Source organism: Cydia amplana, chromosome 5 (genome assembly GCF_948474715.1).
Source record: "Cydia amplana chromosome 5, ilCydAmpl1.1, whole genome shotgun sequence".
Lineage (NCBI taxonomy): Eukaryota > Metazoa > Arthropoda > Insecta > Lepidoptera > Tortricidae > Cydia > Cydia amplana.
Genome location: NC_086073.1, coordinates 21246383 through 21267114, shown reverse-complemented (window position 1 = coordinate 21267114; position 20732 = coordinate 21246383). Strand labels below are relative to the sequence as shown.

Below are 20732 nucleotides of genomic sequence, written 5' to 3'. Positions count from 1 at the left end.
CGCACATGTTGCCAATGTTAAAAAGATACCACTGTGGTAGAAATCATATCAATATACTACTGAAATTAATTACCTTCTTATACAATTTTAGTGCTATATTCAGATTACAGTTCTGATATATTTTAAGTAATTTGTAAATAATTACTTTGAGTATATAGCCTAAGGAGATGTGATACACGGGCGACCCCCTCCGGCAAAGTACATTGGTCAACTGTTCAAACACGTTATATAAAACTACTTGAAGTCGCTTCACCGCCATTTTGCATCGTTCCGTGTCGCGAGACGTTTCTCTTAAAAAATGGTGACTTGTTCAGTATTATCGTGTAAAAGGTGATCTGATAGCTCAAATTCGCAACAAGATTGCGTTTCCTATCATAAATAAGTATTTATTTAAAGCCCGACCGCCAGCGGCTATTAGGTATAATTACAACAATGGTGTCCTTACCTGCCCGTTGTGTGCACGGGTCTTTCTTAATAAGATCGGCTACGCAAGCCACACGCGGGCACACGAACGTCTTCAGCAGCGGAGTTGAAACAGTCGCCGTGGTCGAAATCGGCCGGGAGTATATATATATAAGTATTTATACTAACTATTGAATGTATATTGAAGTACAATCTCCATTTAAAGAAAAAACCGTTGCGATACATAAACGACAGAAAAATGTAAACATGAATACAGTGGTACGGGGACGAATCGGTCTTAAGGGATGCGACAAAGTCAAAAAAGCGACTCAACATTTGAATGATTGAATGAATCATTCATTCATTCAATCACTGCAGTTTGTTTAATATAGCTGATCAAGCAAATAATGTCAGTAAAAAAAAGGCGCGAAATTCAAATCTATATATATATAAACGTGAAAGACCTGACTGACTGACTTAAATCAACGCCCAGCCCAAACCGCTGGGACTAGAAAGTCCAAATTTGGCAAGTAGGTTTTTTATAAGGTCTAGGGGTCCACAAAGAAAGGATTTTTCAAAATTAATCCCCTAAAGGGATGAAATGGGGGTCCAAAATTAAAAAAAAACTCTCCTGCGCGTGCGAAGCCGTGGGCAAAAGCTAGTTTTCTATAAACCCGGAAAACCCGCGGGCGACAGTTCATTCCACAGTTTAGCTGTGCGTGCGGGCTAAGACACAAAGACACATAAATACAGACAACCATACATACAATCATTTTATTGACTACCTAATATCTTCAATGTACATAATTTTCACTTTTACAATTTTATAATAAATAGTATAAGCCAATTCAGTTCATTCATCAAACTGATTTGACTCATTCTTCAGATGTGACCCATCACTATTATGTTCGTATGTATGCTGCATAGTTATGTGAAAACTCTGTCTGTGTGCGTGTAATTTTTGATGTGTTGAATTTTATTGTAGTGTGCGTTTGTCGCAACAGCAAAATCTGTGTCTATTGAGTTACTTATCTTTTGGTGGTGTGCTGTACGTGTTTACCTTGCCCCCCGCTAAAAGTGGTGAAAAATTTGTTCGAAGAGTTTACGTTATCACATCTCCTTAGGCTATATACTCAAAGAATAATTATGATGTCAATATCTGATATAACTGATTAAACCAAACATGCGCACAACAAATAAAGCATTTAAATTTAACATGGTAGAAATTGTAGTAACTTTGAATATTAATTGGTATCCCAAACTTTTCGTGTATTTTCAAAATACGTAAATGGCACCGCTCAGAGTTTATTCGTAAAATATTTAAAAAAATGGTTAAAAAAGATTGTGTGAGGGGTTGTAGAAGTCAAAGCTATGCTGATTGTGGAATATCTTTTCACAGGTAAGTCACAATTATTCAATTTTACGATAAAAATACAAAACGATATTGTCAAACTCATTAGGGTGACTATGATGTCGGCACGATGTGGATCGATATTGCAGAATTCTTATTACGCACTTAATGTAAAAAAAAGTTAAAATTTAATTCCAAAGTCCTTAATTAAAGGCTTAAACATTACAGACTCATATTTATGTGATTTATACATAATATTTAATTACTGAAACGTTGGTTCAAACTATTTACATATATGTAATCGATTCTATATAGACTGAACACACATTTCCGTCTGTAGACAAAGGCGGCAAATTTGAAAATTTTGTTACAATCACAGATCTACGATGAGTACGATGACGCTTACGCTTAATGAATAGCTGAAGTGTTCAAAAGGGAAGCCATCACGTATATGAACACACCATGAATATGATATTGATAGTGATAGGTATTTTGTTAAAAATAGTGTAAGATGTCGGTTTACATAGTTAAATGTAAGTTTTTATTTCATTGTGTGCTAATATTTGATAATTTTAGTCAATAATCAACATAATTTGGTAAAAAAACCTAAATTGTTACGCTACGCTAGGGCTTGGAACCCTTGGAACGCGAGTCCGACTCGCACTTGGCCGGTTTTTTCCTTTTGAGGTACGGTACGGTATTTGAAAATGTAATCAATTACGACTAAATTAAGTAAGGTTGTGTGAAGCGTTTTACAGAAGAAAAAAAAAACTATATATCCATGCCTTTTCTGGGGCAATTATACTAGCATAGGGAAAAGACAGTATGATTCTCTCTGACTATGCACGAATGAGAAAAGATTTTGGGCAAACTATACATTTAAACTTATCCTAATATCCCACATACATATGACTTATGGTCACCCTAATTAGAACGAGATGCAAGGCTCTGGTTTGACTTCTCATGTGGACACACTTTTTGGCCAGTGTACTCGATCCAGTTTATTCTCTAGGTCCGTGGACTAATCGGACTTTTTATTTTAACGATTTTAACTCAATCGATGACAGCGGGTGACACTCTAGCTAGCTGTCACTGTCACAATCAACAATTAATGATTTAATGTAGTCTATATATGGCGTGCTATGGCGAAACGTGTTGTATCGTACGATACTTCGCGTATTTGTGCGAATTTTAAACTTTAATTCGTGTATGCGGTGTACACTAAATGAACCTTCCATGATTAATATTATACTTCATTGCACCAGCACACACAGTTATAATTCCTATAACTTAGCCGAGTATTTTTAAACCGGACGAAAGTGTTCGCAAAATATTGAATAAACACTTAAATAATTAAAATCGTATTATTGCTTGGATCTAATGGGAGATAGAGATTGGAGGCCGTTCATCTACGGCGGTCTGGCATCGATCGTTGCAGAATTTGGTTAGTAAATTTATACATTTAGCTAAAATTCATATTCTAACCTATGTTTGATTTTCCTATTTCACGATCTTTACTCATGGCTGAGAATAAACAAAGATAAGATAAGGCTAAATAATGGAATTATATTATTGAGTTATAAAGCTCAAAGCTGGGTCGTATAAAATTGAACAAAATAGCTAAATAATAAAATATCCATACCTATCAAACCAAATAATTTCCTTGCTGTGTATAATTCGGTGAATAATCAAATGTCCTGACAATTCATTCAATTATATGAATATTATATAGTATATGGGAAAATTGTTAAACAGATTTATTAGGCCATCAGTAGGTATTAGTAGGTATTATTTTAAATTTAATATAAAACATTTAGTTTACATCAAATCTGATGATTCTTCATATTTATTAGGGGTATATTGTAATTGTAAAAGTGTATTGTTTGTGCAGGAACATTTCCCATCGACACAACAAAGACCCGCCTGCAGATCCAGGGGCAGCAGATTGACTCGCGCCATGTGGAGCTGCGCTACTCGGGCATGGTGGACTGCTTCGTCAAGACCAGTCGCCAGGAGGGCATCAAGGCCCTCTACTGCGGGTGAGTGTCTGTTTTATTTTGGTATTTTTGGTTGCTTTCAAACTTGTTCTTCTTTACTTTGCATGCTTTAGGCTAGGGGTACATATTATTATTATTATGGATACAAACATAACAGAAAAGTTCATGCAACTTTCTTGCTTGCAGTTTATCAATCAATAATGTTGCAGTGAAATTACTACATTGGTTTTTAGCAGACCTTTCAAATTGAAATTGAAATTGAAATCTTTATTGTCATATTGTGTGTTACAATGATCTTAAAATTATGTTAAGGTAGAATCATCACAATCAACCGCGATGCGGAGTACAATATTAATACTAAAACTAATCTTACAGCTAAATACTTATACAAATATCATGCCATTACATGTGATACGAATAAAATTTGGTATATTTGGTGCAATAGGAAGATGACTGAGTTGCCGTTGCCGATTAGATGCAGAAGTTATTATTTAAAGGTTTTTATACCATTTAATGTAAGGTTCACAAATTGACAGTTATTCAGTTGTTAATACATGGCTAAAACTTTGCTAGTCTTCATGTTTGCCTTATTGTGTTTGAACCACAGTTGGAATGCTGGTTGTTATCTTGTTATCATGGTTACGCTCGCCATGGCGGCGGTCAAGGCCTGCTGATAGGCGTGGGGGGTTTAGATATTTAGATATGGCGTTCCCGCGTGCAAAAATATATTACGCTTAAATTAACTTTCCTTGATGGAGGAAAATGTTAACAAGACGAAACTTCGGACTTCTAGCACTGATATTCCACTAATGTATTAGCTATGTGCATGAAAATCGGCGGATTTATAATAAAGAACAAGTGTAGGTCGTAGGTCCTGCAAAACGCCTTTATCAATATCGCATCGATGTAAAATGCCACCGTTTCTGCTTTGTTATCGTAGGTACTTACTTCAGCCCTAGTAGCACGGTAGCATTTTTATCGTTTATCACCTTGTCTGTCACGTTCTAACAAGTATGTAAGTGCGAAAGTGACGGGCATAGTGATAGTCGATAAAAATGGAACCGTGCTGAGCCCGCTGGTCGCATGCCACTAATGATGCATTGATGTATTGTGATTGCATATACCAACATACATTGTACCTACAGTCGACGTCAAAGATATGTTTACCTACTCTTCTGCACCTTACTCCTGTGCAATAAGATAAGAAATGTAATTATCTCTTTGACGTCGACTATACCAGTGTAATAGCTGCGATTCGTCAAATCTTAGTGCAGACCAGGGGTCTCCAAACCCCGGCCCGGGGGTCGAAACCGGCCCGCGACGCGTTCCAATCTGGCCTGCCGACACCCGGACAGGGCGGACAGTCCGGCCCGCGGGAGCTAGGCTCCAGGGGTGCAGCCCTAACAGCAGCGACCCCGGCGCCGACTGTGGCCCGCGCGAAAGTTTCTGAGGCGCAATATGGCCCTCAGGTAAAAAAGTTTGGAGACCGCTGGTGTAGACAAACCTATCACTTATCGGACAATTAACGAGACGATACGGAACGGCATCTCGACGCGATGTCCGCAATTCCGAAAGGGCCCAAGTCTCTTATGCTGTTGTAGAACACAAGTGGCTACTGATAAGAAGCACAATCGCGTGCAGCAGCGTGTCGTTCCTACTTCCGCAACTCTGTGCAACTGCGAAATCACGTGTCGTTAAGATTAAAACTGTGGACACTGCGGTGTTTAATCAAATGTCCTTATAGCGAACTAGCTTCTGCCCGCGGCTTCGTCTGCGACCTGGGTAGAATGATGATTTCTACGAAGAAAGCTATCCTATGTCCTTCCTCGGGACTAAGGGCTCATTTAGACGGTGCGAGAACTCGCATGCGAGTTTCATTACATTGCGTCATTTGATCGGTCGGCTGAATTGATGTACCCTGAATGGTCTGCAATGTATGTAGCTAACTAAAATCGTATACGAATTCGCGCGCCATCTAAATGAGCCCTAAGGGTATCTCCATAGGTACCAAGTTTCATTGACCGAAGCGTAGCGAAGGTCTACGTTTTGACTCGGGCATTTTGCTTTTGTATGTCCGGATGTTCTCCTCTACAGGTCGCAATTCTTAACAGATTTTCGTGAAATTTTGTGACCGAATTCTATGACTAAATAATTTTGTTTTGTCGATCCGGTTTTTGGAAATTTTTCAAAATGGCGGAATCGTGAAAGCTCCCGCCTAAACAAATAGTCGTATCGGTATCATAAGAGTTTTTTCTTTTTGAGATATGTTTATAGATTAAATGGCCAAAAATTCAGAAAATTTGTATCGCTGGTTTTGGCAGTATTTAGATATTTAGTTTTTATTTGAGAATGAGTAGCTAAATTTCGTCAGCTTTAGTAAGAACTATAATGGTGTATTTTGCAAACGTTCGCTTTTTGTTTGCATCGGGAGGTCCCTGGTTCCATCCCCAGTAATTGTATACTGCTACATAACTTTTTAGGGTTCCGTTGCCAAATGGCAAAAAACGGAACCCTTATAGATTCGTCATGTCTGTCTGTCTGTCCGTCTGTCCGTCTGTCCGTCTGTCCGTCTGTCTGTCCGTCCGTATGTCACAGCCACTTTTCTCCGAAACTATAAGAACTATACTGTTGAAACTTGGTAAGTAGATGTATTCTGTGAACCGCATTAAGATTTTCACACAAAAATAGAATAAAAACAATAAATTTTTGGGGTTTCCCATACTTCGAACTGAATCTCAAAAATTTTTTTTTCATCATACCTATACGTGTGGGGTTTGGGGTATCTATGGATAGGTCTTCAAAAATGATATTGAGGTTTCTAATATCATTTTTTTCTAAACTGAATAGTTTGCGCGAGAGACACTTCCAAAGTGGTAAAATGTGTCCCCCCCCCCCCTGTAACTTCTAAAATAAGAGAATGATAAAACTAAAAAAAATATATGATGTACATTACCATGCAAACTTCCACCGAAAATTGGTTTGAACGACTAGATCTCGTAAGTAGTTTTTTTTATACGTCATAAATCGCCTAAATACGGAACCCTTCATGGGCGAGTCCGACTCGCACTTGGCCGCTTTATTGTATTTTTTTATACTTAAATTTCGTATAGTTGTTTTTTATTTTATTTTTTTATTTTAAAAAAACGAAAAATTTCGTATTTTTTATTTATCAAGCGCGGGTTAAGCGTATTCGTTTAATTTTTGTTTGTAGCTTTATGTAGTTTTTAATTTTTTGTTTATGTTACATGTACTATACCTATATTTTAATAAATATTTTTGCCATACATTTATTCAGTTTTAAGCTCTGCTCGCGAGGTCTACAGCTCACAGAGCCACTAGTCTTAATTCAGTGGTTCAAGCGTAAAAAGCTAACAGACAAGCGTTACTTTCGCATTTATAATATTGTTGACAATCCACTGCTTCCAGGTCAACAACGAACCCTTTGCAAACTCTATTACCGCTGCTGTTCCATCTCACAAAAGCATCATTTCGTATCAGGTCACACAAAAATAATTCATCTATTTATACTCCGACATTATATTGAGGCTGTGAATTTATTAGGTAGTAAGTAATAAATTTATTGAGATTTGAGATAACATGTTTTTTAAAGCTACAAACTGACTTTCCTCATATAACAATACCTACTATAGCTGAGTAAACACACTGCAAACTATCCCATCATATGTAATTGTTTTATAGCATTTATCTTATCGCACTAGCAAATGATGAGTCTTCTACGAGACGCCGTTATTATTTACCAACTACTTATGCCTAAGGCGCCTATGTGCATAAATATAAACCAGATAGTGACATACGACGTTTTTGCATTTTGCTTTACTTAGTTTACTTGCGAGGATTATGTACGCGCGGTAACACTACAGGCCTACAGCGGCATGTAATAGGATGATGTAAATGGATAAAGTGTCATTCAATAGAACTTGCGAACTATGTAAACAAAAGTTACTAGTAAATTGACATTCAGTGTCAATTTTAGTATGGCGGTTTGTTTACATAGTTAGCAAGTTCTATTGAATGACACTTTAGTAATCTTATTATTTGTCGATTGTTATTGTCAATCACGACACTCAGCGAGTGCACGTGATAATATGTATACACTCGTAGTTAACTACACTGATCATTTAGTGCGGAGCGCACCGTTGTTTTTGAATGGATAATATATATAAACTATAAAAGATCAATATTACCTACTTGCCGTCAAAGGCGAGGCAAACTGCTTTGTGAATTAGGTAGGCTCGAAGACTTGATGATGATGATGATGACACTTGAAAAGAGAATTTAACAAAGATTTAACAAAGGTTACGACATTTAACGTGTATTAGCAAACCCATCCCTTTCGTCTCTTGTAATCAAAATGCACCGCAGATATGAATGTAAATGAATAAGTAGATAGGTATTGCGATTGCGGTAACAGCGGTTGTCTTATTACCTGCAAATCTGCAATAAGTACTTGTGTACAAACCGGAGCGCCAGAGCAAGTTCTATTCTTTCCCTGGGTAGGTATAAAGTGGTTTAAATTAAAACTTTTTTCTACTCCCGTACTTTTATTTGTCATTTAAAGGGTCGTGCGCACACCTTTAAAACCCTACCTTATAGTTGTCAAGACAAGTCTTTAGTCTATTCCCCAAAAAAGAATTTGTGCTTACACGCAGTATCTTTTTGGCGATTTTACGATACTTCGTGTAATGACCACTTAAAAAATATTGAATGAAATACAGTGTTGCCAACCTTATTTTAAATGTCATCTCTGACAAATAACCATAGACATGTTTTTTTTAAAATTTCATTCATTCATTCATTCTTTTCCCGCCCGTACCCTCCATTTTTGCTACTTCTTGAATTAGAAATATTTGTTAAATTTACAATTTTATTTCGAAGTAAGTGCTAGGTCATAGAAAAAGTATTGTATGCAACGTTGTTTAACTGAGTCAAAAAATACTCGTGGCTTCTTTATTAACCCGTGGAGCGCCCTAAAAAGACACGTGTGCTAGTAACTAGTATAGGAGTTCCATACTACGGTAATTCCGGGGCGCTCCAGGGGTTCAATTTTCGGCTTCGCCTCAAATTGTTATTCAAGCCACTCGCCTTTTTTGACCTCTCTTAAACAACGGTTGCATAAAATACTATAAACCCACGTCGTTTCAACTAATTAAATTAAATTAAATTAAATTAAATATTCCTTTATTTCAGGCCTGTGGCCCATAAAAAGTTGTTAGTAACAATGCCTTAGTCTATGTTAGTATACAAAAAAGTAAAAACGAATAACAATTAAAATAACAACTAAATAAATTAATATATTTTACACAAGCCCGAGCATTGTTTACCTCCATTTGTTATAAATGGGGCAGTCAAACCTATACGCAAACAGTCCCAGGATGCTGTTGCTGCTGCTTCGAACGCGACTGAGCAAGGAGGCCACTTTCTTGCGGATGATGGCGTGGAACCCGTCCGTATGCGCCTCCACGAACATACCTGATGCGCTACAGAACCGGGGCAGCTTCATCAGCATCCTGAAAATGTTGTTGTATTGGATGTACTAATGTGTTGAACTAATGTGTTACAGTCTTCTTCCGTTATGATTTTCGTGAGGATTGTAGAGAATTAATGACGAGGCACACATTGCTTTGCTCTTTAAGTTTCTTTGGAACTGGTATCTTATGTAATATCGTCAGATATTACATAAGTACCTATTCGCTTTATTCGCCTCGACATTAGTGGAAATTTTAAGGGGAAAAAATAGAAGTGAAGAAATGAATGCAGCTCGTCTCGTCTGATGCTTGTGTTTGTCTCTTGATTGCGCCGTTGATTGTGTTCTGCGTAGGTATTTATTGCGAATAATGCGAACGTTTAGTCATTTCAAAGTGTGGTATTTTGGGAACGAGCGACTTTTTCTGCGCCATATGAACGCGCTTGGATCGACGCTGTGTTGGGACTCGAGGTAGACGGTGCATGGCCCATATATTTCCCGTTTTTGGCTCGTTCTCAAATCGGATAGCTGTTTATTTGTAACGTAAATGGGTGATTCTTAAACTGTGTCCAAAAAAATTTTTTTTTTAAAAGGTTTAATTTTTGACATATTGTTAAATACATCAAAAGAACATACAAAAAGCAAAATTTTGATGCATATGGTCAAGCTTAATACCCTCAGGATTGGTAAATAAAATTAGTACATAAACACGGTTGTGACAAAGTGTCCCTCAGTCGTGATATTTCGGCATTTTGGCGGCCAACCCCACTATTTTGATTATAGTTATTATTTGAACATAGCCTAAGTGAATACCATGACTACGACAAACCTAATGACAGCTTATACGTTGAAATCCGTCAAACTATATAGGCCATAGAGCGTGACAAAGAAGTGGATACACATCATACATACATACATACATGCGAAAAACATTTTTCGGCTTTGGCAGTCGGGCAATAATAGCAAATGATCTATAGCTAATGAAAATCCAGCTTCTAAATTAATCAAACGAATTAATAATTTCACGACCACGTGTCTATATGTCACAAACGTGGACTCAAAAGCCCGTGGCGGTGACAGATTTTTGAGGCCACGGTCGTGACAATTTGGAACATGTTCGGTATTATTTAAAAATTACCTTTGAATTTGCAAATGTTAAATAATTAGCTTAATCTTCAATGTATGACGTATATCTTATGTTACAAACTATAACGTGAAACCGGTACTTATTTTTAAATTTCAAACACGGCGGTGACGCGTTAAGGTTGACCATTTTTACAAATTAACACAAATAAACAATTTTTGACAAAACTTCTACCATCAGCCATTTCCAAATCTGACAACAACACAGTGTTGTCGTTCTTAAAATACTTTGAAAAGGCTGCCAGTAGTATAGATAATTTTCTACCGAGTACCGCATGTTTATATTACCACGCGCGGCGGTGACGCGAAAACTGATCACAAAATGTATGTTGTTTAAAATTATATAAGATCGTTATAAATCCATACAATTTTTAAACAGTGTTGTAGAACAAGGATTAGTGTTTTATATTTGATATAAATTATTGCAAAATCACTTCATATTAAAAAAAAAAAAAAAAACAAATATATCAAAATCCGGGGAAGTCACACTACACGGTCCGTGACATTTCGCACTTGTAATCTTTTTTTTATATGTTTCTAATACTCTTTGGACAATACATTTAGGTTGACCTAAAACTAGAGGTAAATTGCTAAGTATATTGATAAAGAGTTTACTTATTTTCACAAAAATACATGCTATTCTTACGTGTTACACAAAAAATGCATAAGAATAAGAATTACCCAAATACGTAATTGGAGGAATGTGGACAAAAACAACTGACTACGCTGGCTCACGCCACGACTAAAGTCATCAAAAGTTGATCTGTATTCTGTATTACAAGTGTTGACTAATTATAATGATAGTTGTGCTTTTACGATAATTACCTCGTTTATTTTCTGTGTAACGGATATTTGTTTGTATGTATTAGCGACGCAACGCCTTATTTTTGTTATGTCCCGACTGTTTTCTTTTAGTCTGACGTCATTTTTGCGTGGGTTTCCTTATCTCTGACCGATGCGCAATCTGATGACTGAAATAAGCCTGTAGTAAATTCTTCTATCGTTTAGATTTGGTCGTTTGTCAATCTAAGTATATTTAGGGTGGAGTGGAAATCTTATCCATGTCGCTAGTAACTACAAATCCGACACCTTATAAAACAAAGTCCCCCGCCGCGTCTGTCTGTCGGTATGTTCACGACAACGAACGAATATTGTCATGCGGCTTTCACTAATTATCAAAAGAGTGATTCTTGAGGAAGTTTTAGGTGTATAATTTGTTAAGGTTTTATGTAACCCGTGCGAAGGGGCCAGTCGCTAGCTATTTATATGTCGGAATCGTGGGCGTATCATACTATCAGGAGCACATCAGGACCTTCAATCATGGATGACGAGCCCTCGTTAATGAAATACGGTATTCAACACACTGTCTTTACTGGATAAGACTGATTACAAATCATAGCACACGTTACACTTCTTATTCAAAGCAAACCAGTGGATTAGACCCAGGAACCGCCACAGACGTCATCTTCTCCCGTTCTTTCTCATCATGTTCTCATCTGAAGATTGATTGACAGCATCACTTCAATTGTTCTGGCTTTCGTTTGTTTTTGACAGCGCACTCTATGACGCCTTGGCGGAACTGCGCCGAACGCCACTCAGGTGTACACCCTAGTTTGCTCTATTTGTCAAAGATTGCGTGATGAAACGCCTCTTCAAGGCGATAGATGGCACAATTCAGCCATTCTCCGACATATATATTTATATATACCAACTAACCAAACTTTTAACGGATTATTTGTTTTTTTCTATTGTCATAATTTGTAAAATGTTTCGTATTTGTTTTTTTTATTATTATAAATGGGCTTACTCATGGCCACAGACTAGCCGAGGCGAAGACGTGGCCTACGATGGAGCGAGCCTGCACAGAAGGTGCCTGTTCACCCTTGATTTGAAGGTTGCCGGGTTATATGAGCTCGGAAATATAGACGCCGGCAAGAAATTCCATTCCTTGGCAGTGCGCATAAGAAAAGAGGAAGCAAAGCGCTTCGTGCGAATTGGTGGAATATCTACCAAGTGAGGAAACCGGCCATGCGTCTAAAAGTCCGATGGTAGAATGGGGACGGTGGACTAAGCTCGTGTAGCTCTTGAGCACACTCCCCGAAGTGCAACCTGTAGGATACCGACAGACTGGCGACTTTCCGCCGATGGGCCAAAGACTGAAGCTTACACGTTAGCTTCTTATCACCAATCATCCTCCTGGCTTTGCGCTCCACTGAATCCAAAGCGGCGAGTTGGTATTTAGCTGAGCCGTCCGGACGCGTCCCACAGGTGGCTGCAATACTCCATACACGATCGGACTTGAGCTTTGTAAAGTGTTAGAAGCTGTCCAGGTGTGAAGTATCGCTTCACCTTATTTAGGACGCCCAGCTTTCTGGTCGCAGTCTGTGCTTTCGACTCAATAAAGGTGCCGAAGTTGAGGACTGGACTCAACTCCACGCCGAGGAGTTCCAGGCTGTCGGTAATAGGTACAGATGCACCTCGGAAAGAAGGAGTCGGGTCGAATGGACTCCGTTTTGTGTAGGTACGAGTATTTATAGTTGTATTTAATGAATTGTTTAGGATATGGCCGGCGGTCCTCCGGCAGGCGACGTACGGCACGATAAAGTTCGGCACGTACTACTCGCTGAAGGCGGCGCTGGCGGCGCGGCGCGCGGACGGCGGCGCGGTCGAGCACCTGCCCACCAACACCTTCTGCGCGGCGCTCGCGGGCGGCTTCTCCAGCGCCATAGCCAACCCCACCGACGTGCTCAAAGTGCGCATGCAGGTGAGTGGTCTAATATAATGTAGGTATCATGTAGGTACTATTAGCTGGAGGTGGAAGGAAACATGTCAGTTGGCAATAATACACATCGAATCACTCGTCGAAGATAGCTGCAACGGTTCGGTACGCAAAAGACTAGAGTATGAAAGTCGGAGGTGCGGGTTGACTTTATCGTTAATATTTTAGGGTCAGTTATAGTGATTGCAAATCCGGACATACTAAACAAAATCCGGATTTTCGGATTATGTTTCGGCTGATATCCGAAGTTCGGAATCCGGATTTTAATGTTTTACTACAAAATTTACGAAAAATTGAGTTACAACCGCATTTCTTGCTTTATTTATACCAAAACATTACTTTTTTTATTGTATTCTACATGTACATACTTATGTATCGTTATATTTCATGTCGGATCATGATCATCATCTTCCTCGCGTTGTCCTGGCATTTGTCACGGCTCATGGGAGCCTGGGGTCCGCTTGGCAACTAATCCAAGTAATTGGCATGGGTACTAGTTTTTACGAAAGCGACTGCCATCTGACCTTCCAACCCAGAGGGTCCCGTAGGCCCGTATTGGGATTAGTCCGGTTTACTCAAGATGTTTTCTTTCACAGAAAAGCGACTGGTAAATATCAAATGATATATTTAATGACGGATATTGTTTAATAAAGTTTTTCTGAAAATACAGATACCTACCAATCAGTAGTATGAATATCGGACTCCAAACGATTTAATTTCAAGTACGTTTGATAGTGTAACAATTTTTTTTCGTCTTTTTTTTATACCACATCGGTGGCAAACAAGCATACGGGCCGCCTGATGGTAAGCAGTCACCGTAGCCGTAGTCGTCTTTTAGGATATCTTCGCTGTCGATCATTTTGTTGGATAAGGGATGGTAGCTATCAATAGTTACAAACAAGTCGGAAGAAACTGTATGTATTATACCTACGCCAGGTGGTGGTATGTAGTCGTAATTTGGCTCAACGTCCAAAGTGAATAACACTTCAAATTTACAATGTGTAAAGTTGAGGCAAAAATATCTCGAAAAGGCATTATTGTTTAATGCCGAAAACATTAGACAACATTTTAGTCACTTAAGTGTCGTTAAAATCCTTCTGGTTCCTCCCGACCGTGTACTCGTATATATAGATAATTAAATTTTAGATTTTGCAGTAACATTCCTTCACTATGCCCATTTTACTTATATATAGGTATGCGTATGATTTTAATACAGGGTGGATTTTCTTTTTGGGTCAGTGAGGGCAGCTACCAGATCCCGTGCTGCTACGAGAAAACGGTCTTAGAAGACCTTCCCTCGATTTCAAATTAATGAAGATTGGCTTTTACAGATTTTGAAAAAAACATACAGGGTGCGAGAAAAGGGTCATTTTTGACAAACTTTTTTTTTTATTCCAATCGATCCCATTTCTATTGAGGATCAAAAGCTTGTATGGAACCAAAAAAAAATTTCCGGCTAGAAAAGCCACAAATCGAGGAAAACTTTTCCCATACAATTTGCATGAAAATGAAAACTTTTATTTTTTACATGCTATTTTTGTATTCCAATCGATTTCATTCCTATCCAGTATCAATAGTTTCCTAGGGGTCAACTTTCGATAATGTACTAAAAAGCCACAAATTAAAACTTTTTCCATACATTTACTATGGAGAAAACGTGAAATTTTATTCACGATTTTCTATCTCGCCCATCAGTCTTACGGCAATGTCTTCATACAGTATTATGATCCTTAAATGTAACAGGACTGATTGGGCAGATAGAAAAATGTGAATTAAATTTCACGTGTTCTTCATAGTAAATGTACGGAAAAAGATTTTTTTAATTTGTGGCTTTTTAGTACATTGCCGTGAGTTGACCCCAAGGAAACTATTGATACTGGATAGGAATGGAATCGATTGACATACAAAAATAGCATGTGAAAAATAAAAGTTTTCATTTTCATACAAATTGTATGGGAAAAGTTTTCCTCGATTTGTGGCTTTTCTAGCCGGAAATTTTTTTTTGGTTCCATACAAGCTTTTGATCCTTAATAGGAATGGGATCGATTGACATCAAAAAAAAGTTTGTCAAAAATGACCTTTTTCTCGCACCCTGTATGTTTTTTTCAAAATCTGTAAAAGCAAATCTTCATTAATTTGAAATCGAGGGAAGGTCTTCTAAGACCGTTTTCTCGTAGCAGCACGGGATCTGGTAGCTGCCCTCACTGACCCAAAAAGAAAATCCATCCTGTATGTTTATCAAATGCAGAGATGTACAAAATGGTTTTAAAAAAGCATTTAAATACAAATTGCAAAATACTTTTCAGATTTACTATTTCAAATGCAAAATACCAAATAGTTTTGCGTTTTGTATTTCAAATGCTAAATGCAAAATAGGTATTTTCAAAATACTTTTTCAAAATAAAATACCTTTTGACTAAATCTCAGATAATTTAATTTATTTTAGGTATTTATCATAAGAAATAGAGACACAATGCCGAGCCGAACAAAAACGTCTAATAACATGGCACCTTATGCATGACATTTTGGTTATATTTATCAGTACGCGTATCAATAAATTCTGTTAGGTATGTTATTAATAATAGTCCATCGGTTCCTCTCTCTGCGGCCCTGACCACCGGCAGCTTGGGCCTTGCCCCGCTGCTGGCGGCACCCTAGGTTAGGTTTTTTATAATGTGTTTATAATATTTTTAATATTGTTTTTGTGGGTTTTTTTATATTTTAATTTTATATACATATTGTAAAAAACCAACCTAAGAAGAGAAATAAATAAAGGAAATAATACTCACTTAAAAAATAATGTAAAAAACTAGACTAACGAAAAGAGAGCCATTTGTCCATGGCTCCATTTTGTGACTTGTGTGGCCATTTATTTCGGTTGATTGTGCATCTAGTTCTTATTTTATTATTATTACACTTTTCTTTTATTAATAACGACTGGACTGGTATTGTTAAAAAGTGCAAAAAAATAAACATCAGTTTTTATTTATTACGCATTTTAACAATACCAGGCTAGCAGGCGCCTCTATCGGTCAAATTCGGCAATACAAGCGTCATTCGTTCATTTCATTTTGTTTGACTGGTAATGTTGGCTGAACTTAATCACAAAGTATTTTGCATTTTGAAATGAATATTAAAAATGCAAAATACATCTCGAAAAGTATTTCAAATAAAATACAAAATGTTTTTTACTAAAAGGCATTTAAATGCAAAATACAAAATAGGTATTTTGCATTTTGTATTTGCATTTTAAATAGAAGTATTTCAAATAAATCGCATCTCTGATCAAATGTCACAAAAAAACCCTCAGTGGTTGCAAGTTGCAAAGCACGTCCGTTGAAGAAAACCACCTTTTCGGCTCGACACTTGTTATTTATATCGCTAATAATGTGTTAAAAATTAAGCGAAAAATGAAAGCTCTTGCTTAAAACGCATATAAATTAATCGATCGTTGGAAAAATATGATTATAATTCGATGTCGGGCTACGGCAGTAAGTTACACTCGTTAAGTTGCAATATTGCATGGCTATACAAAAAACATCCGAAAATCCGGATTTTGTTTAAAAAATCCGGATTTTAAAACGGATCGGAAATCGCCGTGAAAATTCGGATTTTGTAACTTGGGATAATCCGGATCGCAATCACTAGTCAGTTATCGCGGAAGGGTTACCACGCGTCTGGCCGTCAATGTTAACCGGTACCCCGTGTCGCCATGCAGATGGGCTCGGAGAAGCGCGCGCTGGCGCGGTGCTTCTTGGACATGTGGCGGCGCGAGGGCGCGCGCGGGCTGTGGCGCGGCGTCGGGCCCACCAGCCAGCGCGCCGCCGTCATCGCGGCCGTCGAGCTGCCCGTCTACGACGCCTGCAAGAAGCGCTTCCTGCCGGCTCTGGGCGACACCCCCGTCAACCACTTCGCGTCCAGCTTGCTGGCCAGCTTGGGCAGTGCCGTGGCCAGTACGCCGCTGGATGTGATCAGGGTGAGTCTCGACCTGGAAGTCTATACGAAGCTTACCCGTGCGTACGTACGCTCGTATAAAACGCTAGTCTGAAGCCGCCCTTAAGGTTAATGACGCAGTGTCAGATACTTTTACCCGCTTCACTGTTCGAGATAATATACATATAATATAAAAATTAATAAAATTTAAAATCTATAATTTTATATACAAATTTTAATTTAAAACATTACCCTAATCAAAATTTACGATGTAAAACGACTCTGATAATCTCACACTCACACTTGACACTGCATGTCACGCTTTAAAAATAACAAAATATGCAATACATTGCGTCTTAGAATCTATCTAATACCTTTAAACGAGCAATTCTTGTTTATTTATATATTTATTTATATATAATATTTCGGGGATCTCGGAAACGGCTCTAACGATTTCGATGAAATTTGCTATATGGGGGTTTTCGGGGGCGAAAAATCGATCTAACTAGGTCTTATCTCTAGGAAAACGCGCATTTTCGAGTTTTTATATGTTTTCCGAGCGAAGCTCGGTCACCCAGATATTAAACTTTAAAGTGTAATAAAAATCAAAAACATCATCAACTTTTGAAAATGAGTTATTTTCAAAAGTTGCTGAACAAATGTTGGTCAGTTTGAGGAGTACAGAGTACAGTCTACAGTTTAATTTATTGCTCCTGTTACAGGAAACACCCTGTATATAAAAATTAAATTAAATTAAAATTAAAATAATAAAAAAAAATATATAAACAATATAATAAATTATAAATAATATAATTCATGCCACGGTCAGTGAGGGCAGCTACCAGATCCCGTGCTGCTACGAGAAAACAGTCTTAGAAGACCTTGCCTCGATTTCAAATTAATGAAGATTGGCTTTTACAGATTTTGAAAAAAACATACAGGATGCGAGAAAAACGTCATTTTTGACAAACTTTTTTTTTGATGCCAATCGATCCTATTCCTATTCAGGATCAAAAGCTTGTATGGAACCAAAAAAAATTTCCGGCTAGAAAAGCCACAAATCGAGGAAAACTTTTCCCATACAATTTGTATGAAAATGAAAACTTTTATTTTTCACATGCTATTTTTGTATGTCAATCGATTCCATTCCTATCCAGTATCAATAGTTTCCTTGGGGTCAACTCACGGCAATGTACTAAAAAGCCACAAATTAAAAAAATATTTTTCCGTACATTTACTATGAAGAACACGTGAAATTTAATTCACATTTTTCTATCTGCCCAATCAGTCCTGTTACATTTAAGGATCATAATACTGTATGAAGACATTGCCGTAAGACTGATGGGCGAGATAGAAAATCGTGAATAAAATTTCACGTTTTCTCCATAGTAAATGTATGGAAAAAGTTTTAATTTGTGGCTTTTTAGTACATTATCGAAAGTTGACCCCTAGGAAACTATTGATACTGGATAGGAATGAAATCGATTGGAATACAAAAATAGCATGTAAAAAATAAAAGTTTTCATTTTCATGCAAATTGTATGGGAAAAGTTTTCCTCGATTTGTGGCTTTTCTAGCCGGAAATTTTTTTTTGGTTCCATACAAGCTTTTGATCCTCAATAGAAATGGGATCGATTGGCATCAAAAAAAAAGTTTGTCAAAAATGACCCTTTTCTCGCACCCTGTATGTTTTTTTCAAAATCTGTAAAAGCCAATCTTCATTAATTTGAAATCGAGGGAAGGTCTTCTAAGACCGTTTTCTCGTAGCAGCACGGGATCTGGTAGCTGCCCTCACTGACCCAAAAAGAAAATCCACCCTGATATAGGGTGTGTAATGCAATTAAATGTGATTCCTTTTTAACGAATTTCGCGACAGCGAGACATATTATTCATATTATTTCGTCTTAATTGTTCTATTTGGTATTTCAGACGAGAATGATGAACCAAAGAAAAGTGAAAGGCCACGTGAGCAGGCCGGCCGAGAAGATATACACCGGCACCATCGACTGCTTCTTGCGGGTACGCAACTATCTATACTGTTTGGCCCATCTTTAGAGAAAAGGCTTAGGTTGCTGTAAGATCCAATTTCGAAATAGACAATTAAGATTAGTAACACATTCTAATCATTCTATAAATATGAAATATGAATGATCTTTTTACTTTGGACTCGCTTTACTCATTAATAGCTGTGCTGAAACGAAAAAAAGACTCGATCGAAAACCATTATTAAGGGCTAGCAAGCTATAACTGGGAGATTTTTCTTATTATTCTTTGCAATGTTTTTGTTATCATACTTACTTGACTATTGAAGTAAATCCTCCTCATTTTGAAAATGAAATGTTAGTGTTATTGTGCAGACGGTGCGCAGCGAGGGTTTCCCGGCGCTGTACAAGGGGCTGGTGCCGACGTGGCTGCGCATGGGGCCCTGGAACATCATCTTCTTCCTCTGCTACGAGCAGCTCAAGCAGTTCTACTGAACCGTCCCACCACGAGTAATACTTTAGATAGAAGGTAAGGCAGCGGTTGCAAATATGAACATACTTTCATAGTCACAATCTCTTGTTTGTTCTTTTTATGTTATTTGAAGATAAGAGTATATTCGTCCCACCATAAACATTTTTATGTAAAATGTTGCCAAAGCGAGACCAAATAGCTCGCACTGCCAAAAAGTTTTCAGATCTCATATAGAGCCAAGCTTCTAACTCTACAGTGTAGAGGTGTAGAGTCTACACCTTAGTCAAATATGTGGCTTGGCCGTTTTTTATTCAATTAAAATTTAATTTAACAAAATGTATTTTTTTAATTATTTGGTTAAAAAAATAAAATAAAAAAAAAAAAATTTAGTCTGGCTAGCCAAAAATTGTTGACAGATATTTCGTTGTTGTATCACCAATTGTCTATGATTTAAAAAAAAGCTAAAAGTCAGTTGTCAATTTATGTCATTCATTCAAATTGTTTGCGGTTTATGAGGGGTTTATTTTAAACAATTTTAATAATGTCTATACTGAGATTACTGAGTGAGGTCCGCAAACTATTATTTAAGCTCGTAAATAATTACGACAATGTGCGAAGTCGACGTGTAGCTTTGTATAACGAAAAACTGCAATGTTTACAAGTCCTACACAAATGTAAACAAATTAGGAGGTTGATGGTGCTCTATAAATATTGTGATACTTAGCATTTAGCATATTTGGCATAATACTTATGTAATTTTTTTGGCAATGGATTAATATTACGGTATTATCGAGCTAGGTCTTATTTACACTACATTTCTTTTTTCGCCTTGTTACAATGGTATATGGTGAGAAAGTGTTAACATAATTATGTGTTTATCGTTGACTGTACTTTACATAGTGGTAAAAATTATGTGAGCTGACTTTGAGTGCACGTCAACGTATATTTAACTTATATCCTTAGGTACCTTACGTGTGCACAGAAATTCAAAAATGTTTTCTAGTATCAAAACTAATTCCTACTACACAAAGTGTGACCAGCCCAAGATTTTTTGAATTTCCCGCCAAACATTTGTGTAATATTTCAGTAGCCAGACTCTAATGCACTGACCTTTTGAAGGCGTTTGACAAAGTCAATAATGAAATACTCTTGGAAAATCTGGAAATTTATTTTCGGAATATTGATTTA

The 20732-nt window shown here is 37.4% G+C and overlaps 1 protein-coding gene across 1 annotated transcript; it reads left to right on the top strand.

The window, feature by feature from the left end:
- Nucleotides 1-2913: 2913 nt before the first annotated feature.
- LOC134648548 (mitochondrial uncoupling protein Bmcp) lies at nucleotides 2914-19574 on the top strand. The gene is made up of 6 exons (XM_063503066.1): nucleotides 2914-3197; nucleotides 3645-3792; nucleotides 12938-13142; nucleotides 16876-17133; nucleotides 19020-19109; nucleotides 19448-19574. The coding sequence occupies exons 1-6, from the start codon at nucleotides 3134-3136 to the stop codon at nucleotides 19565-19567; spliced, it is 885 nt and encodes a 294-aa protein (XP_063359136.1). The 5' UTR covers nucleotides 2914-3133; the 3' UTR covers nucleotides 19568-19574.
- The last annotated feature ends 1158 nt before the right edge of the window (nucleotides 19575-20732 follow it).